The 13,593-nt window shown below is 45.3% G+C and overlaps 1 protein-coding gene across 1 annotated transcript in view; it reads right to left on the bottom strand.

The window, feature by feature from the left end:
• Positions 1–13,593, bottom strand: part of MTMR3 (myotubularin related protein 3) — a 100,573-nt gene that overhangs the window by 1,394 nt on the left and 85,586 nt on the right. Inside the window, exons 12-16 of the mRNA XM_044674227.1 lie at positions 11,092–11,287; positions 9,879–10,064; positions 4,551–4,721; positions 1,749–1,894; positions 27–911 (exon numbers count right to left, since the gene is read on the bottom strand). Coding sequence (XP_044530162.1) covers positions 27–911; positions 1,749–1,894; positions 4,551–4,721; positions 9,879–10,064; positions 11,092–11,287 — 1,584 coding nt within the window. The remainder of the gene's footprint in view (positions 1–26; positions 912–1,748; positions 1,895–4,550; positions 4,722–9,878; positions 10,065–11,091; positions 11,288–13,593) is intronic.

The following is a 13,593-nucleotide window of genomic DNA, read 5'->3' as shown; positions in this document are numbered from 1 at the left end:
CAATCTCCTCTTTAGGTTCCACGAAGGGCAAGGCACAGGAAGAAGGCATTGGGCTATGGGAAGTCCTGGGTACTCTGGAGCCCGCCCTGGCCCTGTCTACCAGGTGCTCCTCATCAGCTCGAGAAAGTTCATCGTCCCCACTGTCCAGGAGGCAAGGTCTATGACTGGGCCCTTTGGGGAGCTCATCTACGCTGACCTCCCCTTCTCTTACTGTTTCCACACAGCTTTCTGCAGTGGAGGTTCTCGCTCCCAGGGGCACTGCTGGGGGCGGGGAGGAGCCATAGGGAACTTCGGGGTGCAGTGGGGATGGGTGGCTCTCTACATCCACATCCTGTGGAGTGTCACTGTCCCCTGGTGTCTCCCCAGGACCTTCCTGCAGGCCAGGCCTCCTAGGGGCCTCCTGGGGGTTGCTGGGCAGAGTCCCTGGCTCGTCGGGCTGCTGCCCAGGGAAACCTGCCAAGAGCTGATGTGCACTATTTCCTGGAGAAGTCATCAGAGCTCCTCGTGCCATTTCTGGTTTCTTAGGAATGGAGTGCTCAGGGTCCTCCTTCCCACTCTTCTCCAGGAGAGCCCCCTCTTTGGTCTCGGCCACCTCGGCATTGCTCCTCCGGGGGGCTTCCTCCAGCCCGCTGTCTTCTTTAGTGGCTTCCTGCAGGATGTTTTCCATCTGCCCCTCTGCTACGCCCGCAGCCACTGAGAGCTCGGCTCCCACCAAGGCCCTGCCTGGTTTGCCCAAAGAGTCTCCATCACAAGGCTCCTCCCCTGGGCTGCCCAGGCTGCTCAGCTCCAGGGAGCGCCGATGCTCTTGCCACTTCTCATTGAGGCTGGGGTCACTGCTGCGCCGGCTGGTGGGCGGCACGTTGCTGTCACAGACTGTTGTGAGGTTGTCAAACGACCGTGTCTTTGGTAGCCTGGGAAGGGAGAGAAGGAGAGGACGGGGAAGATTAGAATCACGACTAATCGGTCACTGTTACGTCACTGAGCCCCTTCCAGCTTGCCAGAGGTGGGGACACCTTGGACAACAGGAGGAGCTCCTCCAGCGGCTGATTGTAGGAATTCTCACCCACTCCCCAACTGCCAATGCCCTTCAGAAACATCCCTGATGGCTTAGTTATGTGATATGGGTGGATCAATGGGAAACGAAGGCAGCAGGGAAATCTGGACAGACCACTTTGATGCCCTCCCAAGTGGCAGGGAGAGGTCTGAAGTAACTCGAGACCACCCATGGGTGGCCAGGATAAACTGCAGACACTGCATCTGCCTTTCAAACCCAAATGGAATCCTTTGAGCAAAAGGGAGGAGATGGGGGGAGGAGGAGAGGAGAGGAGGAAGAGAAGGAGGAGAGAGAGAGGGAAAGGGAAGAGGAGAGGAAGAGAAAGCAAGAGAGAGACAGGGAAGGGGTGGGGGGAGAGAGACAGAGAGACAGAGAGAAACAGAGAGACAGAGAGACAGAGAGACAGAGCATTGTGGCGGCCTCAGGATCTGCTACATCCATCACCAATATGCAACAAGAGCCACTGGGTAATCAGCTGGCCATATGACATGATAAGGACCAAAAAGTTTTAAGGAAACAAAGAACAAATCCAGAAACAATTTTGTTTCAGTTGCCTCCCAGCCAATCTGAAAACCTTCTTGGTATTTTTTCCAGGCCCCCAAGCACTCTCCCGTATCCTGGATGATCCCAGCCTCTTTCCTTCTATATTCACACTCACATTTATACCCACACTGGCCTGCCAGCCCAGGCTCACCTACTCAGAGGCTGATCTTCAGGACTGGCACCAGGGACTGGGTATGGAGCACAGGTATCATCAGCAGGTGTGGAAGGGGAGGGGCACGGGAGGTACACAGCACTCCACAGCATTAGGTTTCGCACATGGCACACTGGATATAGCACCTGAAGGGGGACAAGAGTAAGCATGTGCTGAGTACACCTGTCAGCATCCTGACATTCTGAAAAAGTTCTAAATTCAGGGAAATGGAAACTTCTATTAGACTGGAGAGAGCCCTAGATGTGGGAGATACTAGCCTCATACTCTGTTCTTGGTGTGGCCACTTATTGGCAATGTTAACACTGGGAAACCCACTTCTCTTTGAAACTGTTGGGGGGGGACGGGATTTGACACTAATTTTCTTTAATTAAGATCTCCTTTTCAAGACACACAAGGAACTGAATCAGTAATGATTAGAGAATACAAATTAAAACAATTCTCAGGTACCACTTCACACCTATCAGACTGGTTAACATGACAGAAAAGGAAAATGACCAATGTTGTGGTGGATATAGGAAAATTAAGGCACTAATGCAGTGCTGATGGAATTGGAAACTGATCCAACCATTCTAGAGAACAACTGGACCTATATCCATAGGGCTATACATCTGTGCATACCCTTTGACCCAGCAATATCACTACTAGCTCCATATCCCTAAAGAGATCAAAGAAAGATGAAAAGAACCTAAATGTACAAAACTATTTCTTTGTGTGGTGGCAAAGAATTGGAAATTGAGCGAATGCCCAGCAACTGGATGATGGCCGAGTAAGTTGTGGTATATGATTGTATGGAGTACTATGGGGTTATAAGAAATGATGAGCAAGATGATTTCTGAAAAACCTGGAAAGAGTTACATGAACTTCATGAAGTAGAGTGAAGTGAGAAAAACCAGGAGAAAATTGTGCACAGTAACAGTGATATGAATGACTTGCTATGCCAATTAAGACAATGATCCAAGACAATCCCAAAAGATTCATGATGAAAAATGCTCTCCGCTTCCAGAAAGAGAACCGATGGACTCTGAAGACAAACTGAAGTCGTTTTTTCCCCACTCTTTTTCTTGGTTTCATTTTGTTTTTTTTTTTTTTCCTCAACGTGGCTAATATGGAAACATATTTCTTCCCTTCTGAATGGGTAGTGGAAGGGAGGAGGAAGGGAGCCCTCACTGCTGCTCAGCAATCCTACTGAACCTCCCCACCACTGCACTCCCCCACACTCTCCACACCTTTTCATCCCTCCTCAAGTCTTATGAACTTCCCCCCATTCTCTCAGTTGAGGACCTGCAGAAACTCCTATTTTACAGAAAAAATGAAGGTTATTTGCTATGAACTCTTTCTCCTCTCTTCTTCACCTCACCTTCACTCAGACACCATTTCTCCTCTATCAACTAAGCCATCGTATACAGGAAGCAATTCTAGATCCTTCTTCATTCTAATGCCTTCCCTCTCTTCCCTCTTTCTAGCCTAAGCCTAATCCTAAATTTGTCCCTAACCCTAACCATGCCCCACTTCTCCCCATCTCCAGCTTCTCTATGTCCTTGTTTGTTTGCTGTCTCTCCCATTAGACCATTAGTGAGTGTCTCAAGAGTAGGGACTATCTTCTCTTTTTTTGAGGCTCTAGCACTTCCAACAGTACCTGGCACACAGCAGGTGCTTAATAAATGTTTATGGATTGCCTAACTACCAGAAAGAGGCATCTAGTCTACCAGAACTGGCCTTTCCCTTGCCACAAAAGCTGTTCTTCCACCTGGCTTCCCCCAATTCAGGTAAGTCTATTTTTACATGATTCCTTCAGTGAATCCTGGAGAAAGGAGGCCACCTTCTCTGGGCTTGCTGCTCAAGCAGGAAGAGAGTGGAAGAGGCAGGGATAGCTGGCTCCCATCTTTGTTCTGATAGCTGGGACCCAGTGATATGCTAACTGATCTAACTGAGCACAGCCCACTCCTCACATAGCCTCAAGTGGAAACATCCTCCGAGGATAGGAGCATCATCGTATCCCAATTTGCACATGATAATGCTCCCTCCCTTTTGTGGCTTCAGATTATTCCAAAGTGCTGTTCCCTTTCAAATGAGGGGAGGGCGGCTGAACTCCAAAGGGTCTGCTTAACAAACTCTTCTCAGTCTCTTTCTTAGTGCTTAAGCACACACAGTGTCTGTCTGTCACACACTATCTCATGCCCATCCACACACACCACAAATCAGAGACACACATGTACACACATATCCATATTCTACGACACACTCCAGACCACATGTGTGTACACACATACACAGAGTCACTGCCTCTACACAGTCAGCTCAATTTCTGCTTTTCATTTCAGAGATCCAAAGAGATAACTATACTTCTAACAACCTGTAGCTAGTTGAGGGGCTATGAGAGCAAATACAGCAATGGCAAGGCTCCCTCCACGCTAAGCAGAGCCTGAGGTCAGGAGATCATGGACAAGATTCTGGCAGAGCCCTAGGTAAAGGGAGAGAAGTAAAGCCACTGTGATACCGGAGACCCAGTGGTGATATTAGCACTTCTGTGCAATACAGAACAACAGGCCATCCTTCTCCCATCAACACTAGGACAGAAAGGAGCTACTGAATGGAAGATGCTTCCTAAAGTGTCAGACTCTACTGGGGATCATATGTCAAAAGGGCTCTCTCCTTGAGGTTTGGCTCCAAGGGAGAGGAAGCAGCCCAAGGCAGAGTCACAGAGTCAAACTTCCAAACCAGCCTCAGCCCATGCCCTGTCCCTGCCTGGGAGTCTTTGGAGGAAGGCCAAGACATACGCACAGTTTCTGACTGCGAAGAATAGAGCAGGTTCTTGAAGGCCTTGTTGGCCGCCCGGAGCAGAGACCAGACGGAGCAGGTCCTTTCCTGTGTGTGTTTCTCTCCTCTCTCCTTCGCATTGTTGCACAGGAATGTCCCAAAGAGGCAAGAGTAGGTGTGCTGTACCAACTTGACCTGGTAGGGACCCAAAATGGCAGCATTAAAAACTAGGACAACAGCTGGGAAAAAGCTACCCATTCTCCCAACTCAAAATGTCCACAAAAACACAACTCATATCCCATTCCAGAAGGGCATGGCTCATTCCTCCACTTTGTGACAAATCTAGCAAGTCTCCAAGGAAGCTAATTATCACAGACTGCTCTGACATGGGTCACTCCTGAGTCAAAACTGAAGGCCTGGAGACACAATAAAGATTTCTTTTGCCATTTTTAAAATTAAATTTTCCCCTGATTGCATGTAAAACAAGTTTCCAACATTTTTCAAAGAATATCAAATCTCAAATACTTTTCCTCCCTCTCCACAATCCCCCTGGTCCCTATATGGTAAGCAATCTCATATGGATTTCCTTATTAATCCTTTTATGGAAGGAAAACTCAAAAGGAAAAAAAATTAAGAAGTGAAAAAGTTTGCTTTGGTCCTAGGTTCAAATCTGGCCTCAGACACTTCCCAGCTGTGTAACCCTGGACAAGTCACTTAACCCCCATTGCCTAGCCCTTACCACTCTTCCACCTATGAGCCAATACACAGAAGTTAAGGGTTTAAAAAAATTAAAAAATTTAAAAAAAAAGTTTGCTTTGCAAATTTAGGTTTTTTTTCTTTGGAAGTAGATGGCATTTTTAATCATAAGTCTTTTGGGATAGTTTTGGATCACTGTATTGCTGAGAGTAGCTGTTATTCAATTGTTCATTATAAAGTATTCCCCTCTCACTGTGTACAGTGTTCTCCTGATTCTGCTCATTTCACTCTGCTTGAGCCTTCCCAGGTTTTTCTGAGTTCCTCTGCTTATCATTTCTTATAGAACAATAGTATTCCATTAACATCATATCCTATAAGTTACTCAGCCATTCTCCTATTGATGGGTATCTCCTCACTTTCCAAATCTTTGCCCCTCCTAAAAAGAAGCTGCTTTAAATATTTTTGTACATCTAGCTCCTTGTGTTCCCCCCCCCCCCCGGTCCCTTTTCTTAAATCACTTTGGGATACATACCAAGTAATAGTATTGTTGGACCAAAGGGTATGTACTGTTTTATTACTCTTTGGGCATAGTTCCAAATTGCTCTCCAGAATGATTGGATTAGTTCACAACTTCCCCAACAATGTATTCCATGTCCCAGCTTTTCCACATCCTTTCCAAGTTTTATCATTTTTCTTTTCTGTCCTAAGAGTCAATCTTATAGATGTGGGGTGGTAACCCAGGGTTATTTTAATTTGCATTTCTAATTAATAGTGATTTAGAACTTTTTTTTCCATGACTGAAGAGAGCTTTGTCTGAGAATTGTCTGTTCATATCCTTTGACCATTTATCAATTGGGGAATGACTTGTATTCTTATATATTCAACTCACTTCTCTACATATTTGAGAAATGAGGCCATTACTTTGCATACTATTTTATCCCTGGTTAGTTTCTGCCCCAGTTTGCCTGCTTTTTTTTATCAGACCCACCCCACTTCTCTTATCCCCTTCCTCTCCTATTTTCCTATAGGGTAAGATAGCCTTCTATATCCAATTGATTGTGTATGTTCTTCCTTCAGTGAGCCAATTCTGATGAGAGTAAGATGCATGTGCTCTCCTCCCCACCTCCCCCATCTTTCTCTCCACTGTAAAAGCTCTTTCATGCCCCTTTTATGTGTCATAATTTACTCTATTCTATTTTTCTCTTCCCTTTCCTCCCAATGCATTCTTCTTTCTCATGCCTTAATTTAATTTTTTTTAACATCCCATCATATTTACATCCTTGCTCTCTGTCTATGTATACTCCTTCTAATTGCCCTAAAAATGACAGAGTTCTTTGGCATTATAATAAACATCTCTCCATGTAGGGATGTACATAGTTCAACCTTATAGAATGTCTTTTGATTTCTCTTTCCTGTTCACTATTTTATGATTCTCTTGAGTCTTGTAATCAAGAGTCAGATTTTCCATTCAGTTCTGGTCTTTTCCTCAGGAATGTTTGAAAGCCCTCTATTTCATTGAATACCTGTCTCCTCCCAGGGCCCCCCCACCCCCAAGAGTATGCTCAGTTTTGCTTGATAAGTGATTCTTGATTGAAGTTCTAGCTCCTTTGCCCTCTGGAATATCATATTCCAGGCCCTCTGATCCTTTAACGTAGAGGCTGCTAAGTCTTGTGGTATCCCGACTATAGCTCCACAATATCTGAATTTTTTCTTTTGGGGTGCTTCCAATATTTTCTCTTTGGCCTGGGAGCTTTGGAATTTGACTATAATATTCCTTGGAGTTATCCTTTTGGGATCTTTTTCAGGAGGTGATCAATGGATTCTTTTCATTTCTGTTTTGTCCTCTGGTTCTAGAATATCCTTGATGATTTCTTGAAAGATGATGTCTAAGCTCTTTTTTTGATCATGGCTTTCAGATAGTCCAGTAATTCTTAAATGATCTCTCCTGGATTTATTTTCCTGGTCAGTTGTTTTTCCCATAAGATATTTCACATTTTCTTCTATTTTCTTCTATTCTTTTGACTTTGTTTGTTTCCTGATGTCTCACAGGGTCATTAGATTCCACTTGCCCAATTCTAATTTTTTAAGGCATGATTTTCTTGAGTTTTTGTACCTCCTTTTCCTTTTGACCAGTTTTGCTTTTTTAGAAAGTTCTTCTCTTCTTTGGATTTTTGTGCCTCTTTTGCCAATTGGTCTGTTCTGTTTTTTAAGGTATTAATTTCTTCAGTATTTTTTTGTTTCCTTTATCAAGCTATTGATTTTTTCTTTCATTATTTTCCTGTATCACTCTCATTTCTTTTCCTAGTTTTTCTTCCACCTCTCTTATTTGATTTTAAAAATCCTTTTTGATGTTGGAGGGGATATGGCAAAATTGGGACATTAATGCATTGCTGGGAGAGTTGTGAATTGATCCAACCATTCTGGAGGGCAATCTGGAACTATGCCCAAAGAGCTCTAAAAGACTGCCTGCCCTTTGACCCAGCCATGCCAATGCTGGGTTTATACCCAAAGAGATAAAAAGGAAAAAGAGAGGTACAAAAATATTTATAGCCACACTCTTTTTGGTGGCAAAAAATTGGAAAATATGGGGATGCCCTTCAATTGGGGAAACTGAACAAATTGTGTTATCTGTTGGTGATGGAATAACTATTGTGCTCAAAGGAATAGTGAACTGGAGGAATTTCATGTGAACTGGAAAGACCTCTAGGAATTGATGCAGAATGAAAGGAGCAGAACCAGGAGAATCTTATACACAGAGACAGATACACTGTGGCATAATCGAATGTAATGGACTTCTCTACTAGCAGCAATGCAATGATCCAGGACAATTCTGAGGGACTTATGAGAAAAAACACTATCCACATCCAGAGAAAGAATTGTGGGAGTAGAAACACAAAAGTCAAACATTTGTTTGATCACACAGTTTGATGGGAATATGATTGGGGATGTAGACTCTAAAAATATCACCCTAATGCAAATAGATCTTGATCAATGACACATGTAAAACCCAATCGAATTGCTCATTGGCTATGGGAAGGGGGTAGGAGGAGGGGAGAGAAAGAACATGAATCATGTAACCATGGAAAAATATTCTAAATTAATTAAACTTTTAAAGGCAAAAAATATCAATTTTCTTTAGACCTAAAAAAAAAAATCCTTTTTGAGTTCCTCCATTAAGTCTTTTTGGAGCCTATTCTTTGAAAATCTTAAAGAGTCTCAGTACCATGAAAAGGAAGTAATAGCAAACCTAGTTTGGAATCATTACTATAGACTCCCCTCCCCCCCCCAAAAAAACATACTAAATTATGTTATTCTAAGGGTGTTCATTGGATCTTTTCTTAAACTTTAATAACTTCATATAAAAGTCATAGAATGTTAGAATTGAAAAAAGGAGCTTCTGGTCCCCTTTTCCAAGTTCTACCTCCCTAAACCTCAATGCAAAGACAATCTGCTTTGAAAAGATTTGGCCTTGGGGTCAGATAGTCTGGGTAATGGGACCCTGGGCCAGCTGTTACCCCTTTCAAAGAGAAGGTTGCACAAGATGACCTCCAATGGGTCTCCTGACGCAGTGTTCCAGAATTTTTGAATGCCCCGGCAAATAAGAGGCTGTCCAGCCTATGCTAGTTATTACCTATAATATCTTCAGGCCAAATGCAAAGCCATATCTCCTTAAAGCCCAGGCAAAATCATATTCTGGACATTGTGACAACAGATTACAATTACGATGAATAATCATACAACCCTTTAAGGATTGCAAAATGCTTTATGTGCACATACATGTTTTCTGTTCTAGACCTGTTGCTTATGTTCAAAACTGAGAGTAAGGAAATTTCTTAAATAGAAGCTGACCTGCCCCTGCCCTGCATCTAATGATAACAGAGAACCACCTGGGAGCATGCTAAGGTTTAAGGCAGGGGTCGGCACCTTTTTGGCCGTGAGAGCCATAAATGCCACATTTTTTAAAATGTAATTTCATGAGAACCATACAGTGCTCACAGTGCCACTCCTATAACAGCGCCTGAAAAAAAGTGGACTTTATGGCTCCTGCAGAAAGTGCCATATCTGGCCCTCAAAAGAGCCAGATATGGCTCGAGAGTCATACGTTGCTGACCCCGACCCCTGGTTTAAGGGCTCACTGGATCTGTAGCAGGGCTCAGACCCAGGCAGGCCTTCCTGTCTCTGAAGCCAGTATTCTCTCTTCACTCCCCAAGTGCCCCCCCACACACATATGTACATACATACTTAAGTACATGCTCTGTGTATGTTGGGGGAGTGCAGTTCTCCATATAAATTCTTATCTAATCTTCACCCAACTGCCTTGTAAGGTGGTTCCCATGATTATCATAGCTTCCTTTTATAGATGAAGAAATGAGACCCAAAGAACTTGGTGAATGAAGCTCAGGTGTGGGGTTCAAACTCAGATGCAACTTTCAGTCAAGACTGTACAGAGCCATTAACTCTGGTCCCCTGCATAGTTTCACTGAGGTCATGGCCCATTTCCCTTTAGAGGGTTGTGTTTGTGCCTGCCACTTCCCACTTCTGATGAACCTGAACCTCCACCTCCCCAAGTGGCAATGAGATTTAATGAAAAAGAAAAGGGCTTCTTCCTACCCTGGGCCCCACCTCCTGCCCCAATCAGAAGTGCCCCACACTCACAAGGAATGCTTCATTGAACTCAAAAGAGCAAGGGAACTGCCTCTGGAGCTGGTGGACACAATCCAACCACTGAAGAAACACTGGACAACGTTCATTCAGATCATCCGAGTTTTCCCCGTGGCCACAGCGATCAGCAAACTTATGGCCAAAATCCAGCCATTCCATCTCCACGAGCACCTGGAAGCCCTGTTGACAGGGGGTGGAGGGAAGCAGGTCACTATGTTTTTCTCCTCACTCCTATGCTATCTGCTGGCTTACAGGCAATTCACCAGCACCATTGACCTTTGTTGGGGTGAGACCATCTATTCCTTTTCATATCATCAAAGTGGGCCTTGGAAGTTACATGATGGGCTCCGCTGGTCCCACAATCTATCTGCCCTGATAGCCCAGCTCTTGTTGGCCCAAGTTTCTTAAATACTTCTAACAGTGCCTGGTAAACACAAAAAATATTCCCAGAATCATGCTCCCCTGGATACATGAAATCTTACTGGATTGACCTCCCCACCCCTTTCCCAGGCAAACTGGGTGCACCTCTCTTCTGGGCCCCCAATCTGGTTTGGGAAAGTTAACTAGTGATACCACCCCATATCCTAGGATGGGATAAAAAGAGATGAAGAGGAAGGAGGAAAATGCAGCTACCATCCTCTTCAGAACTAGTCTGTCACCCTCACATTTATTCAATGCCTAGAGGCTCAAAGCCCCAGGATGGGCCACATGAAGACATATTAGGTTGCTTGCCAGGTAGAGAAAGCATGTACACAGAGAACTCAAATAAAAATGAGAATATGGTCAGGGAAAACAATGTGCTCCACAATCAGAGGGGAGAGAGATCACCTCTACCTGAGAGACCAGGAAAAGCTTCATGGAAGAGGCATCTTTTGGGCTGGACTGTAAAAGGATTGGGAAAATGCCAAGAAAAGATGGGAAACACAGAGGGAATAGCCTGAAGAAAAGCATAGGGGGAAGAACAAGATACATTTTGAGGAGGCCAAATACTCTGGTGTAGTTGCAGTGTAGTTATCTGAGAGGGGGTTGGTAAGAGGTAATACTGAAAGCAAAGGGCAGTGAATGCCAGAAAAGGGCATCTGGACTTTATTTTAATAGGCACTGAAAAACTCTTGGATGCTCCTGAGCAGAGGAAAAATGAGAGGAGTAACCTGGACCAGAGAAAGTCTTCCCCTCCAAAAAAGACAACAAAGCTCTCTATACGCACCTCTATGGTTCGGTAGTAGGGATCGAGCAGAAGCTTAGATAGCGCCACAATCTGGGGTGTCCGGTCCCAGCCATCAGAGCAGTGGACCAACACAGGCCGCTGATCACGGTCCACAGCATGAACAACCAGCAGAGCCGACTTCAACAATACTGAGAGATGCTGCAACCACTTGGTACTTTCGAGAGCAGAAAGCCAACTAGAGAGACAGAGACAAACACCTCAGTGACGTGTTATGCTTAGGAATGTGCCAAACTAAAGAGCAATGATGAATACTTTCTTCCCACTGAAATGCCAAACACTCCAACAAGAAATTTTCAGCATCATTCATGAGTGTGCCCTAGTCCAGAGATTCTGCCTCTATCCCCCCAGGCAGACTAGGAGAAACTCTGCAACAGTCAAAACAAGTAATAATGCATCCAAGATCACCACAAAAATGGACCTGAAACAGAGTCCTCCATGAGAGTCAGCAAGCAAGAGATTCATGGCCAGGTCAAACCTGGGGCCAAAAGCCTCAGAGCCCACCCAGCTTGTGTCCTAGCTTACTGAACACTGTCTGAAGGCCTAGGGCTCAGCTCTGGTCTTTTGGGAAGCTCTCCCATCCTAGGCCAGCCAGCCTACTAACACATTATGCCAACTCATAACTTCCTCTCTCCACACTGCCATGCTCTCCTTGTTGGACATCAGTATCAACTGGAGGCCATGATGGCTGTCCAAAAGCAGGGCTCTGACTTCTACTTGGCCCAAGGACTGCCACAAGCAGCTCAGTACCTGGGAGAATGCTCAGCAGGCAAGCAGAAAAGCTCCTCCTCTTCCCCAGAGGCTGGACCTGGCTCTTTCCCTGTGGCCCTCACTTTTTGGATCACCTTGACTTTGTATAGTACAAGGGCTTTGGAGACCCAAAAACCTATCACCACATGAGCCGCTAAATCTACACAAGCATCAGGATGGCAGGCCCAGACAGAAGGAGACTGGAGTGTCAGTCCAGTCCTGACACTTTTTGCAAGACTATGGTCAAGGCTCAGCCATCGCCTTGGCACTAAGGCTCTCATAAGGCTCCTTTGAGGATGGCAGCTTGAGAGCCTCAAGGGACACAAAGATTGTCAGAACAGAATGAGCAGCTATTAGGAGCAGGACAGTTAGCTTCAGAGCAGTGGTTTGAGTTCAACCTAAGGAAGCACCTTCTAAATGGAGATGTCTGCCACTGAGCAATGGGCTGAAGTTAAAGGAACATGCAACACTGACGTCTACATGGGTGATCTTGGGAACTTCTCATCTGTGGAATAGGAAAGTTCCTTTTTACCAGGGGTTATAGGATTGTGTCTCTAATCAGGCAGAGTGATGGCCAAGGGGCATTTAAATGTGAGCTGGCATGAATTATCTACCACAGATTGCTTGAATTGTGGTCTGTCCTTGGATAATCTCTGAGTCTAATCCTTCCTCTTACATAGTGACTGTTGGGAATTAGAAAGGACCAGGGTGGGGAACAGGTGGCTCAGTGGATTGAGAGCCAGAGGTCCTAGGTTCAATTCTAGCCTCAGACACTTCCTAGCTGTGTGACCCTGGGCAAGTCAGTTAACCCCCACTGTAGGGGGGGGGGGGAGGAGGAGGGCAAAGAAGAGGAGGAGGAAGGGAAGGATAGAGGTACAGAGGGAGGAAGGACGAATTTGGGTACCCAACTAGGATAAAGTCCCCAAGAAAGGCCTCTTTCCAACCTTCCTCACAAGTGGTCATCCAGCTTGTGCTTGGAGACCCACTCCAAGGGAAGCTCCTAACCTCTACATGCTACTGTGTGACTGCACTCCATGTGAGGCCATTCTTTCTTTTTTTTTTTTTTTTAAAACCCTTGTACTTCGGTGTATTGTCTCATAGGTGGAAGAGTGGTAAGGGTGGGCAATGGGGGTCAAGTGACTTGCCCAGGGCCACACAGCTGGGAAGTGGCTGAGGCCGGGTTTGAACCTAGGACCTCCTGTCTCTAGGCCTGACCCTCACTCCACTGAGCTACCCAGCTGCCCCCCGAGGCCATTCTTTCTGACGGTAAGCTGGAATGGTTACTTTTTCTAGCCTGAACTTCAGGGGAAACAGAGTTGAAGTGTGAGCAAGATTCTATCAGGGCTCTCTGGCAAACAGGCTTCCCTTTCATCAGTGCTGTTCAGTCACTGAGAAATATGGCTGGTTCCAAGAAAGCATTCAACCTCCAAGGAAAACTCTTGGCCAGTAAGGGGAGGCAGGATGGCACAGCTGGAAATCACAACTACGGGCCCAGCAGAACTCATTGCTCCATGGAATGCTTTGAGCTAATACTCCCTGGCCATCGCTGCCTACTAGAAAAGAATGCTGGGACAGAGATCCCATGAGAAGTAGGGGAATGCAAATGTTCCAACAACACTAGTGCATGAGACCAAAGGGGTTGGAGGGCTGAGTCCCAGCAGTGACAAGTGACTGACTAAGAGACCCTGTATGAGTCACTTCACTTCCTTTATGTCAATTTCCCTTCTGTATTAC

The sequence above is a fragment of the Gracilinanus agilis genome, chromosome 1, assembly GCF_016433145.1.
Source record: "Gracilinanus agilis isolate LMUSP501 chromosome 1, AgileGrace, whole genome shotgun sequence".
Taxonomy (NCBI): domain Eukaryota; kingdom Metazoa; phylum Chordata; class Mammalia; order Didelphimorphia; family Didelphidae; genus Gracilinanus; species Gracilinanus agilis.
The sequence above is the reverse complement of the archived record's forward strand: the minus strand, read 5'-3'. Positions and strand labels throughout refer to the sequence as shown.